At 50.0% G+C, this 14,844-nt stretch overlaps 1 protein-coding gene across 2 annotated transcripts in view; it reads left to right on the top strand.

The window, feature by feature from the left end:
* The window catches only part of MEGF11 (multiple EGF like domains 11), a 284,797-nt gene that overhangs the window by 30,759 nt on the left and 239,194 nt on the right, over positions 1-14,844 (top strand). Inside the window, exons 4-5 of one of the 2 annotated variants that reach the window (XM_063652702.1) lie at positions 7,051-7,156; positions 11,477-11,578. In XM_063652702.1, coding sequence (XP_063508772.1) covers positions 7,059-7,156; positions 11,477-11,578 — 200 coding nt within the window. In that variant the 5' untranslated portion in view covers positions 7,051-7,058. Of the gene's footprint in view, positions 1-7,050; positions 7,157-11,476; positions 11,579-14,844 lie in introns of those variants that run through there. The other variant, XM_063652703.1, reaches the window with a different exon arrangement.

Genomic DNA, 14,844 nt, shown 5'->3' with positions numbered 1-14,844 from the left:
TTGTACAGTTAAGACTGATCCAGGAGTCCCCCAAAACATACAGCCATGCCTAGATTCTCCAGCAGAGGATTTTTCTGTCATTGTCTTTTTTTTTCTTCCAGTTCCTTAGAAGCTCTAAAATTACAGAGTTAGAAGAGTCTTTGAGGTGAAGGATGTGGATGGGAAGGAAACTAATTGTTCATTGGGTACCATCTATGTGCCAGACCTTGGGCCAACTGCGTTACCTGCATTCTCATTTACTATCTTAACAGCCCTTGAAATTGGTCTTCCCTAATGTGCAAGATGTGAAACATTCAGCCCTGGAGCAGGTAAATGACTCTACTGGGTTATACAGCCAGGAAGGCAAGGGCAGGATTCGAACCCAAGTCAGGTGGACTCCACCATTCCCTTCACATGAAGACTGCAACCAAGTTTTCATGTGTCTTTTAGCAAGTCACCTCCCTTTCAGGGAACAGTTTCCCCTTCTAGAGGATGAGGTGTTGGACCCTTTCTGCTCCCAGGTTTGTCTCGGTGCCAGTTCTGACACCATGTGGCTTGCTGTCCAGCCCATCATCCTCACAGGTCAGCTCCCATGAGAGGCTTGGCCTTCCAGGGATTCTCTAGGGCTCCCTCCCTCAGCACCCTCCTCCCCCCTGGGCCCCTGTAGCTGCACCTTGTTGTTTAAGGAATGTTTTCTTTAAGGGGGCAGGAATGGGGACAAATCCCCATGGAGCTGAAGGGCCCTGGGAGGCTGACTTGTCTTCAGAGGTTTTGTGGATGTCACCATGATTTAATGCAGGGCATGAGGGACACCTACAGTTATGAGAACTCCATAGCCCTGGGAGGAGGTGGGAGAGGGTGGCTGAGAAGGCCAGGAGTGGGCAGATTGCAGGTGGGGAGGGGCCAGGCAGGCGTCCGGGTTGGTCAGGCCAGCTGAATGTGTCCTGATTTGCAAAGAAATGGAAAGATGGAGATAATTGCTTTGTGAGAAATGGAATGGCCTAAGAACATAGATAAGTTTTCTCCCTTCATCTTCGGAGGGGCTGGAGGCTGGGGGTACAGATGCTGCCTGCTTGGGAGTTGGGGCGGGCAGGAGGTGGTTTGGGGGCCCAGAATTCAGAGGCTGTGCCTGTTGTGGGAGGGAGACTGGTGCTTTATTAGTTTGGCGGTTTCTACTGCTCTGCTCCAGGGTAGGCTGTGATTTCTCTCTGGGCCTGACTGATGTCAGGGCCACTTGCTCTCTGCTGGGCTTGAGAGTGCAGGGGACAGGACAGTCTCTTGACCCTGATTAATGGTGGCTGCAACCCTCATGGTACCATTTTCAGGATTTGCAGTCCGAGGCTTCCCAGGCAAGGAGAAAGCAGAATTTAGCATGGTGGTGGAGCAGGGACTTGGAGGGGGACATTTAACTTGTCTCAGGAGGTGACTCCAGTCCCCTCTGATTTATCCCAGGGGGCAGGCACCTGGCAGAGACTCCACATTGGCGCTGAGATTTTTTGCTGTGCTCCTGCAGTCAGGGAATCACTCTTTTGGAGATTAAGAGCTGTGGATTTATTTTTAAAACTTTTTTTTTTTTTTTTTTTTTAAGTACAGGAAGATTAGAAAGCATTCAACATAAACCCAGCCCCTGGTGGGATTGCTGCAGGGCAGGAGGCTTCATCAAGGCAAAGGACGAAGCTTCTTAATTATGAGGGCTGATCCAACTCCTCTTTTCATCTCGCACTAATCAGGCCCTAGCAAGGCCAGTAAATAGAGAGGGCTGGGGACTGGGAGCCAGCTGAGAGAGCCGGGGCAGAGGAAGGGGAAGGCCACCAGACGGGGCGATAACCTTGGCATTTGCCCCATTGTGTGCAAACTTGGCTTTTTGTTTTATTCAGAAAAAAGTAGAGAAGTGTGTGTGTGTATCTTCTATAATTAGAAGATAGAAAGCTCTCTTTCCACCCACATGCTGGGAGAAATGTGAGGCGTTTGCTTTATCAGCTCCAGTTTGGGGTTTGCTTCTGCTGCTTCCCAGACCTGAAAGCGCCTTTTCATGAGGCGTCTGGAACACCCAGTCCCCAAATGCAGCTTGAGCTATTGCCTGCGCTTCAATGCCTGCCTTGTGCTGATGTGGGGAGCAGACATGTGCTGGTGCTGATGGGGTGGTCCAGGCAGGAGTCTTTGAATTGCTCTCAGGATGTCCTGGGTGCCCACTGTATGGTATCTGATGCCACCAGATTGGTGTCTCTGCAAGTGCAATGTTAACACAACACGGAATGCCTTGTGCAGTGTGACCTGCTGTTGGGATGGGTCTTTGGTGTCCTCTCTCAGGCCAGACACAAGCAATGTAGCTGATCCTGAGGCTTGGGATGGTCGAGAGGTTGGGGTGGAGGTTGGCTGCAGAGTCAGTAATCAGTTGACAAAGATGTCTTGAGCCACTGTATGTGTAGGCAATGCTCTTGGGGCTGGGGACATAGCTGTGAACACAAGAGACGGAAACCCCTGCCCTCATGAAGTATATGTTCTAGTGGCATGGTATAAGGGGAAGGAAATAATCCTTAGGTCCTAGGGTCCAGAGGGAAGAGCCAAGGCCATATCTAAGTGGTAAGTATAGGAGGGGAGAAATTTCCAAAGTGGTAACACCTGTTCAGCAATATAGGCACGGTACATGGCACCTGTGTTGTCCCTGCCCAGAGTCCAAGACAGACATTACTAATCAATCCTGGCATGCTTTCCCACTCAGCCCCTCTTCCTCAGCACAGCATTCTAAACAGCCACTATAACAGATCCCCATTGTTGTGGGAGTGGGAACTTCCCTGGGCCCACAAAATAGTGTCTGACTGCTGCCATTCCTGCCGCCAGCGCAAATATGGTGAGAAGCAAAGGATCACGGGAAGATGGACTGTGATTGACAGAGAGCAGGCTGCAGGCATGTGGGCCAGGTTCCAGGCTCCAGTGTCCAAGATTTAGGCACAGTCAGGAGGACGAAGCCAGTGGTGGAAGTGAAGCCGGTGGGGTAGGATTTTTGCACAGATGGACCTTAAGGCTGTAACAGCTGATCCCAGGGCAGAGGACATCTGTCTGTCTGCCTTCTGCCCCAATTTATGCAACTTGGCTAATGTGAGCAACTAGTGTCTGGCCAGGTGTGTGCTGCCACCAGAGAGAGAGACTGGCCTCCACAGGTGCTGGTGCTAGTGATGGCAGGGTCCTAGGCAGAGGCAGGGGCCTCCAGAGGATGCTGCCATCTGTAAGATCTGCTCAGCCAGCAAAGCCAACCCAGGCTGTAGCAGAAGCCCTGGACAGGAGGAGGGATCCTTTGCTATGATGCCAGTGTCCCTTAAGCAACCCGGCGGCATTTTCCTTTAACACCAGTTGCCAGGCATAGGAGGCCCTTGGGTGTTAGAATAAACAAGTGCATGCACACTCTCAGGACACAGCTTGACATGCACCAGGACTTTCTTCAGACTTGGTGTTGAGGGAGGGGAGCAGAGTTTCCTAAGCCGCTATCATCAGGAACGCCGCTCTTAGAGCTGCGTCACTGGGAAGAGTTCCATGGGAAATATTGGGTGAAACAAAAAGTCAAATGGTCTCTTTATTTTGGGTCTTCTCAGAGTCTAAGCTATGCGAAAATGCTTAGACTGAATATTTAGGATGAGGACATAGCGAGCAGTATTTCCTGAGCTTATTCGCCCTTGGAGACCTTTGTCTGAGAGATTTCTATCAATGTCTCATGGGACTAGTGTTCCACAGTTCCCATGCTGCCCACCACTGCACTGCAGTGCAAGCTCTCCGCTGTCTGGTTCCTCCAAAGTTCCTGCACATTCCTGCCTCCATGCACTGCTTGGGCTGGACCTGACCCAGAAATGCCCTTTCTCTAGCCTCCACCTTTGCATACGCCATCCAGTCCAAGTCCCACCCACTCCACAAAGGCTTTCACAGCTCCGCCAGTGGGACTTAATCACTTGCTGCTTTGAGCGTCCTCAAGTGCACTGCAGCTGATGGCATCTTATTTCTTTGTGTCCTCCACAGCACGGCCCAGGCCCGGGCAGGTGGTACACCAAGAGTGCTCAGTTTGGGCCATGGCTTGTGGGTGGCCATGTGGGCTGACAACACCCTGTCTGCAGGTGTGAGAGGTACACCTCCTGGGCACTTTCTCTTCCCTTTATCCCCCCTGCCCAGTCCATCAGGGTTTGTAAAGCAGCCATGGTGCCCGATAAGGAAAGAAAATTTTCCACCTCTGCAACTTCCTCTGCTCCCTAATATGTAGAGAGCTGGACCAGAGGGAAGAGAACCAGCAGATCTATTTACATGGACTCTTCCCTGAAGTGAAACCAGGGGCATTTTCTTATTTAATTATTAATGCCCTAAATCAGATGGTGCCCAATATGTTAACCTCTGTCACTCCAAATGGAGTCAGCCTAATAACCACTGCAGCACGATTGATTTTCCCTCAGTCATCTCATAAGCATATGTCTTTGGGATCTGTCCTCAGAGAGATCCCGGGAAAGTCCCATTAAAGTTAATGGGGATGAGTTGCCCACATGTGGTGACGGCTTCTTTCTTCACTGCGCCTGAGTGAAGTATCGGAGACAAGGAGAATTTCCTTCCTTCCTTTCTTCCTTCCTTCCTTCCTTCCTTCCTTCCTTCTTTCCTTCCTCCCTCCCTCCCTCTCTCTCTTTCTTTCTTTTCTTTCCTTCTTCCCTTCTCCCTTCCTTTCTTTTCCTTTTCCTTCCTTTCTTCCTTCCTTCCTTCCTTTCTCTTTTTTCTTTCCCTTTTCTTTCTTCCTTTCTTTTTCTTTCTTTCTTTTTCTTTCTTTCTTTCTTTCCTTCCTTCCTTCTTTCCTTCCTTCCTTCCGTCCTTCCTTCCTTCTTTCTTCCTTTCTTTCTTTCTTTCTTTCTTTCTTTCTTTCCTCTCTCTCTCTCTTCATGAGGATTTTAAAATCTCACAAATTACAGTAGTGATCCAAGTTACCTCTCTCTCGCATCATATGGGTCAAAAGGGACCAGAGGAACAATCTTCTCTTGTCCAGGTGGCCTCATCTTTTGATACTCTTAGTGTAATAAGTTTGAAGATGCTGTCAGGAGGTTCTCTCAGGAGAATGCTGGAGATTATAGGAGTGGCCCAAGTAATGAGTCAGGGCCACAGAGAGAATCAAGATAAGGCAAGGCATCCCCACAGCTGGCATTCAGACTCCATGCCTTCTGGAACTCTGTGTCCCATTGTTTATTTCTTTATTTGATGCCTGATTAGCCCAAACCCCACTTGGAAGAAGATGCTTGTTCCACTTCTGACTCTCCGCATAGCTCAATGCCATGTCCCGGGCAGGCTCTTTCTCCGCTCTAGGTTGAATCTCCCAGAAGAGAATGGATTGAAATGATCGCTGAGCTCCTCTGCAGCCCTGGCATTGCACAGACTCCAGTTTGTGTGGAGCCTTCTGAGGTGCTCATTGGGTCTCTGGGGATGGGGGAGTGGGCTGGGGGGAGTGGGTGGGGAGCTCTGAGCAGCTGTGCTTTGCATACTCCTGGACTCTGCACATTGAGCAGAAACACCAGAATCGCTCCCCTCTTTCTGATTTTCAGAATGCATTCATTTGAAATCTGGCTAAATCTGCATTTTAGTCAGATGATTTCCAGATCTCAAACAGAAACACCTCATTAATCATTAATTTAGACCCCCACAGTTATACAGAATTGGTGACAATTTGTTTATCTTTGAAGGAGCTGCTGAGAAAGAGTTTAACAAGGAAATTATTGTGGAGGGAAGGAGAGTGTTTAACCTTTCAGAAGAAAGGCACTCCATTTAGCTTCCTTGAGGGTACAAATAGGGATGTTGCAAAATACCTGCTGGCTTTTATCTATTCTCCTAAGTAGGTTGAGCACTTCCTCATCTGCGAACCCAGGGCCAGCAGGATAGATCCCCAACCATTTCAAGCCTGCGACCCCCTTCCAATGTCAAAATATTTTCTATAACACCCCCGCCCCCAGTTATTAGAAGTTGTAATTTTTAGTGTTGCTGATTAAGAAGAAAAGCTACTCTGAATTCAGTAAAGCTTTTAAATAAATCATGATAGCGTCTATGTACACATGAAAAATAGTTCTGTCTTTCTGAGTCACAGCGTTCATTCAGCCTACAGGTGATGTTTGTGTGCGTATGATTTCCAGCTCCTCTGTACCCCTCAAGGTCAGCAACCCACCAGGTTGCAACCCTTGGACTAGAAGTTCTCTGAGGCAGGAGGACCACAGAGTCCTGGAGTGCCAGGACACGAAGGAACCTCAGGAGGCATTTCAGCTACTCCCACCGGAAAGGTTGTCTGCCCTCTGTGAGGACCCCCTTGTTGGGGACCCCAATTTAGTGAAGCAAGGGAGTTGGCATCCCACGTAGGCACATACCTGCCATAGGCTGTCACTTCAGGGGCCTGGATCAAAGCCTGCAAACTGATTCCTTACCAGGTGGTCTAGGCCTGGCATCCCTCAGTGGGAATGGCATGTGACGACTGCATCACTCTGGGCAGAAGTAGCTGATACCCCATAGGAGACAGAAGAAGCAAGGTCCAGTCTTCCATGGCTTGTGGGCCCAGAGCTCAGGGTTTTCTTGGCTCATTTTCCCCCAGGTCCACATCAGACATCTTTTTTCTCTTTCTTCTTGGCAGGACGGAGTAGGGAAAGGAAGTAGATGGGCAAAGAATGTCAATGATGAGGGATAAGGGAACGGGGAGGGCATTCCCTTTAAAGCAGTCCAGATCTGGGGTCCCTGGGTCCAAGGATGGGGCTGGGGGCCTGAGGACACCCTGCAATTACAGCCAATTTTGCACTTGTGGGCATTTTCCTGGAGAGAACATCTATACCTTTCACTGGATTCTCAGAGCAGTCCCTGAGTCAAAAAACATTCAGAACCCCTGGCCTAGAATTTGGACTTTTTCCTGACTCAGGCTTCCCACTCTCCTGTTACTCAGAACCGGTGAACTGTTACAGTGTTAGTCAAAGCCTGCAATGTGAAATATCAAATGCTCATTACCCACGACGATGGGAAACTAAGTAGTTGCCAGGAACATGGTCTGATCACAGACGCAGCCTCCTTTGTTCTCCTGTGCAGGGCCCGGGATGGCGCTCTCCCTGACGGGGCTCATTGCCTTCTCCTTCCTGCAAGCCACCCTTGCCCTGAACCCTGAGGACCCCAACGTGTGCAGCCACTGGGAGAGGTAAGGTGTGGGCCTCAGATGGCCAGGCACTCTCTGGGGGATCGCCCTGGGCATGGCAGTAGGGGACAGAGGCAGTCAGGAGATCCAGGAGCTGCCCTCTAAGGGTCTGCAGCCTGGCTGGGGAGACGGCCCAGATGCTGAGAGACAGGACAGAGCAGTGTAAATTCTGTCTGGACGGTCAGGGTGGAGGCAACTCACATTAGCTGCAGTTACGACGCACTGTCCTACCCCTCCCTGCACTAGCACTTCCCAGCCATTGCACAGATGAGAAAGTAGAGACCCAGAGGGGCTCATTCCCTGTCCACAGCCAGATGGGGTGCAGTAAGTGGGGGGATGCGGACCGTGGTCCCAGGTGGCATGCTCTCTGATGCTGTGATGCCTTTCCTGGTCTCCCAGGACTGGCAGCCACGTGGCAGCTTGGATGTGTGGCCCCAGCAGCCTGCCCTGAGGAGGACGGGTGAGGGGGTCCTACTACTTCCGGTCTGGTGGGGGCAGGGTGTTGCCGGGGAAGGGTGGCCGAAGCTGCAGTGGAAGAGCAGGCTGCATTCCAACCGCAGCACTAGGTCCTGGGGGAATGGGCAGGGTCCCTGCAGACGGCCTGACTTTGAAGCACAAGGTTAAAGTATTGATTTTGGTGAGCAGAAAGACAGTGACCAGAGACCCAATCAGGAAAAAACCGAATTAAACCCCGGAATTGATTGGCCATGCTGACCAGGATGACTCTGCCACTTACATGTTAATAAATCAAATGAATAAAATTAAGATGAGGGCCCTATGGGAGAAGTGAATGGTAGAGGAAGAAAGGCAGGGGACTCGGAGGGGTGGTCCATGCTTCATGCCCATGAGGGTGGATAGCCCAGCCCTAGGGCAGGGAAAGACACCTCAGCCAGGCAGGACCTGGCTCTGGGGTAGCCTGGACACTTGTGGGTCAGGAAGGATCAGCTGGGAGGCAGAGGGACAGTGTCTGCCCTTGTGTGATCCCTGGAGACCAGATCCTGTTCGTGGTGTCCCAACAAAGTTGAGGATGGAGCAAAAGGCAGTACTGTGGTGTGTCCCTTTTTGGTGAAGTGGGAAGAAAACAAGATCTGTGATGAGAAGACCTCAGTTCATTCCAAGACCTCAGTATAGATTTTTCCACCTATAAGCTGTGTGACTCTGGGGAAGTCTCTGAACGGCTCTGAGCCTACTTCCACCTCTGTAAAGTGGGGAGAATCATTATCCTTGCCTCGCAGGCTCATTGGAGGATCAAGGGCAGCAGTTTCACGAAAGTGCTTTGAGGACCATAAGCATCAGTTACTGTCTTTTCTTGTTGACAACTGTGGCTTTGCAGGAACTTGTTATCATGGACTTTAGTGCACATCAGACTCATGGGAGGTACATACGAAAAAGTCTCCTGGGGCCTATCCCGGAGATGCTGATTCAATATTGCATTTTTCATAAGCTTTCTACATGATTCTGAGGTTACTCAGGCCCCTTGCCCATTCTGGCTTTGGTGAATTTAAACCTTTATTTCCCAGTGGGTCAGAGAGGTATCGGGAAGAGCCCCACGTTATTCTGTGGGTTTTGGACTCCAGCCTCAGAGGACCCCTTTCATCCCTCTGGTCCTGTTAAGACACAGCTGCTTCCTGCTACTGTCGCTGCTGCCTCACAGCCCCTCGAGTGCCTCCTTTGCAGCTGCTCACCTCTGCCTGCCCTAGTGGCTCTATCCGGAGTCCCTCTCTTCCAGGGAGCATCCCCCACGGGGAGGGCCCCCTCTGACTTCTCTCTCTGTCTGAGCCCCATTCGTACTCACCAATTTTGTACACCTGCCCAACATGAATACATTTGGAATGTGAAAATATTCTGAACTGAGCTGAACTGAGCTGGCATTTCAGGCTTCTTAGGCTATCAGCCAAGGTTACAGCCTTGATGGGAAGACAAGGAGTGAAACCTAACAGCTAGAATGAGGTCTAGGGACTCTCTGGGCTTCTCTGGCCCCAAGGGGGGAAGCCCTGTGGGTGATGCCTGGTGACACCAGGTGCTTTCTTCTTCTCAGTCTTTCCAGCTGAGCTCCACTGTAAGTTATATGTGGATGGATCTAGCCTGTGTTGTTCCAGAAACACACCCCGGTCCCTGGAGACCACTTAGGGAGAATTTCTCAGCTGGATTAGTGCTTCTGGCGGTTCCTCATTAATTATGCCCCTCCACCATAAAACCCAGTGTAAAGACCTCTCCCTGCTAGTAAAGCCTGGCTCTCCAAGATTAATCTGGCCCCTCATTAGCATGTTGGCAAATGAGCAGTGTTAAGCCACCCAGCCATGAAACCAGGGACACACACTTCAGGTCAGAGAACTTGGAGTTGGTACGAGGCCTGATTGCCAGACTGGTTCAGCCCAGGGCATCCTGCAGAGCTCAGTCTCTGCCCCGTGACTGCCCCCTCCAGCCCTCTGCTGGGCTTCTCTCTGGACATCCAAGGTCTATGTTAGGGCTGAAAAGGGAGGCTGGACCCCCAAGTGCTTAACAAAGGTGGGGAATCCATTCTGTGTGCTGGTCTGGCTCCCTCTCTCCCCCACCTTGGTCAGGGAGGAAAGATCCTTCAGTGCCTAGCACAGGAAGTGAATCATTGCCTGTCAACATCTATTAAACACTTACTGTTTAAGCATGTTACATGTATAGCGTATCTTGTTTTATTTTCCCACTGCCCTGAGAGAGAGAGAATATTACTGCCCTCCTTTAATCCTCACAATAACCACACAACCTGCTTAGACTTACAGGTGAGGAAACAGAGGCTTATATGAGTCAAATAACACATTAAGGGCATGCTGCTAACAGGCAACAGGCTTCAAATTTGCCCCTCCTACTGCCCCCGTATTTGGATTCCAGGGCCCGTGCATGCTCCCCATTCATCCTCTTGCTCTAAGTGAGGTATTCAGGAGATGTGTTGGAGCAAAGAATCATGCGATCCCAGAGTTGGAAGAGGACTCTAGGTGGCTGGTGTGAGGGTCGAGTTGCCTCAGTTTCCCCAAGCCTGGAGATAAAACAGGGTTTGGGCTGTTTTTTTTCTAGATGTGTTCCTGTGAGGCATATCTCAGTTGTGCCAGCTGGTGGGGGCACACAGAGAGCCCTCCTTACATCCCCAGTGCTTCAGAGAAACAATTTCCCACCGCCCAGGCCTCTGAGCATTGTTGACTGCTTTTGGCCTCCTCCTTCTGGATGCCAGACCTTTGACCTTTCAGGCATCAGAGAGCCTACTATGGACCCACTTGGGAAGCTGGCCTGCCCAGCCCCCTTGCAAGTTAACCAGTGCAGTTTCCTCAGGCGAGGCAGACGTGCTTTTACAGCCTGGACCCGGCCATCTGGCCCAGGTCAGTGAGCCTTCTGGGAAAAACACTGAATAATACCAACCTACATAGAAATTAATTCCTTAGATCTCAGCTGAGGTCCTCTCTCCAGCCTGCTTAGGAAACGTGAGTCCTCACTTCAGCATCCTGGCTTGAATGCCACTTCATGCAACCCCTGCCAGGGGCCGGCAGGTAGAAAGGCTTATTTTGGTTAAGCTGAGATCTGCTTCCCTGTGGCTTCCACCTGCTGGTCCAGGTTTACAGCTAACAGGCAGGATGACAAGAAACCACTTCTATCAGGGACATATCCTCAATGTACCCCCAGCTATACTAGAGGCAGAATAGAGTAGAAGGTAACTGGGGGAGCTTATGGAAGCCACTTCTGCTCCCTGATGCTCAGTTTCCTGGTCTGTAAAGTGAGAACAATTCCACCTACCTAAGATTGTGAGGAATGAAATGTATTAAAACACTTGACACAGGGTGCTCAATAAGTGTTAGCACCTATTGATACTGCAGCGTGAGCTGGGCAAGTCACTTTTCTCTGAGCCTTAGTTTCTTCCTCTATAAAATGGGGCCACTTACTTCATAGAGTTGCTGCAAAGACCAGCTTCCAAGCATGTTCTTTGAAAACCATAAAGATATGAACAAACACATAAAGTATTTTTAAACTTGTTGGCTCTGCCTTCCAGAGCCACACAGAATAAAACTACCCCCCGCTTCTTTATTCATTCTCTGTTAAATGAACAAACGAACTCGAATTTTAGAAAATGATCTGGGCCAAAGGTCAGTAAATATGTCCTGGGGCCAACCTGGGGTCGGGGAGGCTGGAATATGAGGGCGTTCAGGGCAGGGGGAGGATAGTTGGGAGGGGGGAGGTCAGAGCCTCCGGACACTTGGCTATGGAGCTTGGCCTCAGGGCTGTGGGCTCAGATGCCCTGTGGAATATCAGCTCAGCTTCCCAAGTGCTAATCATGGCTCCCATCTCCCATCTGGTTCTCAGCTATGCTGTGACTGTCCAGGAATCGTATGCACACCCCTTCGATCAGATCTATTACACACGATGCACAGACATCCTCAACTGGTTCAAGTGCACCAGGCACCGGTGAGTACCTCTCTCAGATGACGGGGCAGGGAAAAGGCACTGGGCTCTCAGGGCTTGCCTCTGTACAAGTTAGAAAAAGGCCGCTGGAGCAGATGTTGTCATGCGCCTCCACTCTGAACACCCAAGATGCTCTGCTGATGGCTTCTTTCTGGCCAAAAGAGCTTGTGGGTAGGACAGGCCAGAAGTGCTGGAGAGTTCATGCTCTTGAGGGCATCCCTCAGCCAGGGATGGGGAGATGGGGAGGTGGTGGATAACTACCCCAACTTCCTCACACTTGGGATGGCAGCAACATCTCTTAGCCGTGTTCTCTACATGTATCCTAGAAGTCTCCAATGATGGAAGCCCAGTTGCCCGTAGAAGTAACCTGCTCAATAATATACCGGAGATTGGCTGCCTTTACTTCCCTGTCTCACTTTTCCATCCTCCTACCAGTACTTCCTAGGATTGCCTCCAAAATAAACTACTTGTTCTTGAATCCTTTTCTTGGGGTCTGCCTTTGGGGGAAAACCCAACCTAAGACAGCCCCCTGCCCTGAGCAGATGTAGCCCCATATCAGGGCATCCGGCTTGAAGAACAGAGTGCAGGCTAGAATTCAGCAACCTCTCGGCACCTTGGCCAGGCTTTCCTTAGCAGTGCTCAACATGAACAACTGCACATGGCAGTCCTGTACCCTTGTCTGCAGCCCTCCTGCAGATCATGTTATCATGTCACTCAGGGAAAGGCAAGAGGAAGGAAGAAACAACATGCTTTAAGGGACGATCCTGGGAAAGACACTTTATTTTGGGATTCCCAGTGTACTCATCAAACTTAATAATCCGGCCGGGCGCGGTGGCTCACGCCTGTAATCCCAGCACTTTGGGAAGCCGAGGCAGGCGGATCACGAGGTCAGGAGAATGAGATCATCCTGGTTAACACGGTGAAACCCCATCTCTACTAAAAATACAAAAAATTAGCCGGGCATGGTGGCGGGCGCCTGTAGTCCCAGCTACTAGGGAGGCTGAGGCAAGAGAATGGCATGAACTCCACCATTCAGGTGGAGCTTGCAGTGAGCCGAGATCATGCCACTGCACTCCAGCCTGGGCGACAGAGCGAGACTCTGTCTCAGAAACAAAACAAACAAACAAACAAACAAAAAAAACCAAAAAAAACCCTTAATAATCCTTGTTCTCCCTACTCTGCACTGTCCAGGGAGGTCAGGAATGTGAAAATTACTTTGAAAAATACAGGGGAAAATGGAGGAAAGTGTGAGATATTAGCCACATGTGAAGGGACACTATTTGAAGGGTGAGAGACTAGCTGTTGAAGGGTAAATAAGGAGTAAGGGAGAGACCCCAGGGTGGGCCCTTTTCCTAGTTGCTGAATATCTGTTGATTCCAGATTTCTCCTTTGCTTTCTCCTATGAGCCCAGTTCCTCTTTGAGGATAATTCAGGAATCATGCTGGGCAGCAACATGGATGAGAAAACTCGTTCTGTGCTGAGAAGCCAAAGTCCTGGTTTTCTTTGAGGTTTTGCTGCTAACTGGCTGTGAGACATTGAGTTGAGCAGAGCTATACTTGCTGCTTTAAAATCCTTGCCTGCTAATTCCAACATCTGGGTCATCTCAGGGTTGGTCTTCACTAATTGCTTTTTTTTTTCTGCATGGGTAGTTTTTTTGTTTTTTGTTTTTGACAGAGTCCCACTCTGTTGCCCAGGCTAGAGTGCAGTGGCGCGATCTCGGTTCACTGCAACCTCTGCCTTCCTGGTTCAAGCAATTCTCCTGCCTCAGCCTCCTGAGTAGCTGGGATTACAGGCACCCGCCACCACACCCTTCTAATTTTTGTATTTTTAGTAGAGATGGGGTTTCACCATATTGGCCAGGCTGGTCTCGAACTCCTGACCTTGTAATCTGCTCACCTCGGCTTCCCAAAGTGCTGGGATTACAGGCGTGAGCCACCACGCCTGGCCAGTGTGTTTCTTTATATGCCTAGTAATCTTGGATTGTATTGTGAGCATTATGAATGACATGTGGAGACTGGATTCTGTTATGTTCCTCCAGAGAATATTAATTTGTTGTTGTTGTTTGTTTGTTTATTTTTTTTAGCGGCCTGGTTACTTGGCTAAACACAAATTCCAAACTCTGAAAGTTTAATATTTTTAGCATTAGCTAGGCTGCTTGGAATATGTCCTCCATAAGGATAAATCAGTGGCCAGACGCTTGGGCAGGGATTTTACAAAGATGTTGGGGCTTCCTTTTTGTGGCTCTCACCTTTCTAAGGTTTCCCCTTTCACCTGCTACCTGCTGGGTCCACCCTGGACTTGTCCTGTGGTTCTTCAAACGAGCAAGGTTGTGTGTTTTCTATCTGAATTTTAGTTGCCCGGAGTATTGTGCTAACTTGCCCGGCACCATTCCCTTCTCTCAAATGTCCACTTGCCTCCAGTATCGCCCTGCTTTTGTCCTCCCTCAAGTGCCTTCAGGTAGTTGTTTTGTATATTTTCCCCTAGATTTTATAGTTGCTATTCGCAGAAAGGTGGTCCAATAGGAGCGACTCAGCTATTACTGCATCCCCTTCCTCTAGCATTTGACTGTGGAATGAGGAGGTGGGACTAAATGTTCTCTTTCACCCCAACAATTTTGCCAGAATTGGCTGCTTGCGGCCCTGGTCAAAGACAGAGGCAGAAATAGTAGTGCTGCTCCTCCCAAAGCCCTGGCAGGCCCAGTGTGAGAGCCAAGTTTGCTCAGGGTTGTGGCCCTTTTGGGTACTTGGAGGCTAGGGCTGCCATCCATCACCACTGAGGTGGTGGCTGCTTATTAAAATAGGCTGTATTCCTAGAACATGAATTATTTTGCTAAATTATTGAGTTTCCTTGCAGCTTTCCTAATGACCTAGAGTGTGCATGCTAACAGCTTGCACCCTCCGTCTGCTTTGGTGTGGAATGGCATGTTTCAACCCAGCATCCTTCCCCTGAGAGCAGCCTGGCACCTGGCCTTGCTTCCCTCTCTTGCTTTCCAACCTGCACAGGGACAAACAAAGATGGGTGAGCCAGAAACAATGGGTGGCAGCTCTCTCCTGAGGGGTGTTAATGATGCCCAGACCACCCCCCATTGGGGGGCTTGGGGATAATCCTGTTTGGTGGGGAGAACAGGCTGGATGACCTCTGAGTTGATTCTGAGTCATTCTTTATCTGAGAGGCTTATACAACCGCTGAAACTGCCGGGAGCTGCCTTCTGTGCTGGGGAAGTAGATTTACTTTGAGGCCAGCTTTCCTTCCATTATAGGTTTTTGACA

The sequence above is a fragment of the Pongo pygmaeus genome, chromosome 16, assembly GCF_028885625.2.
Source record: "Pongo pygmaeus isolate AG05252 chromosome 16, NHGRI_mPonPyg2-v2.0_pri, whole genome shotgun sequence".
Taxonomy (NCBI): domain Eukaryota; kingdom Metazoa; phylum Chordata; class Mammalia; order Primates; family Hominidae; genus Pongo; species Pongo pygmaeus.
Note: the sequence above shows the minus strand (reverse complement) of the source record. Positions and strands in the feature narration are given on the sequence as shown.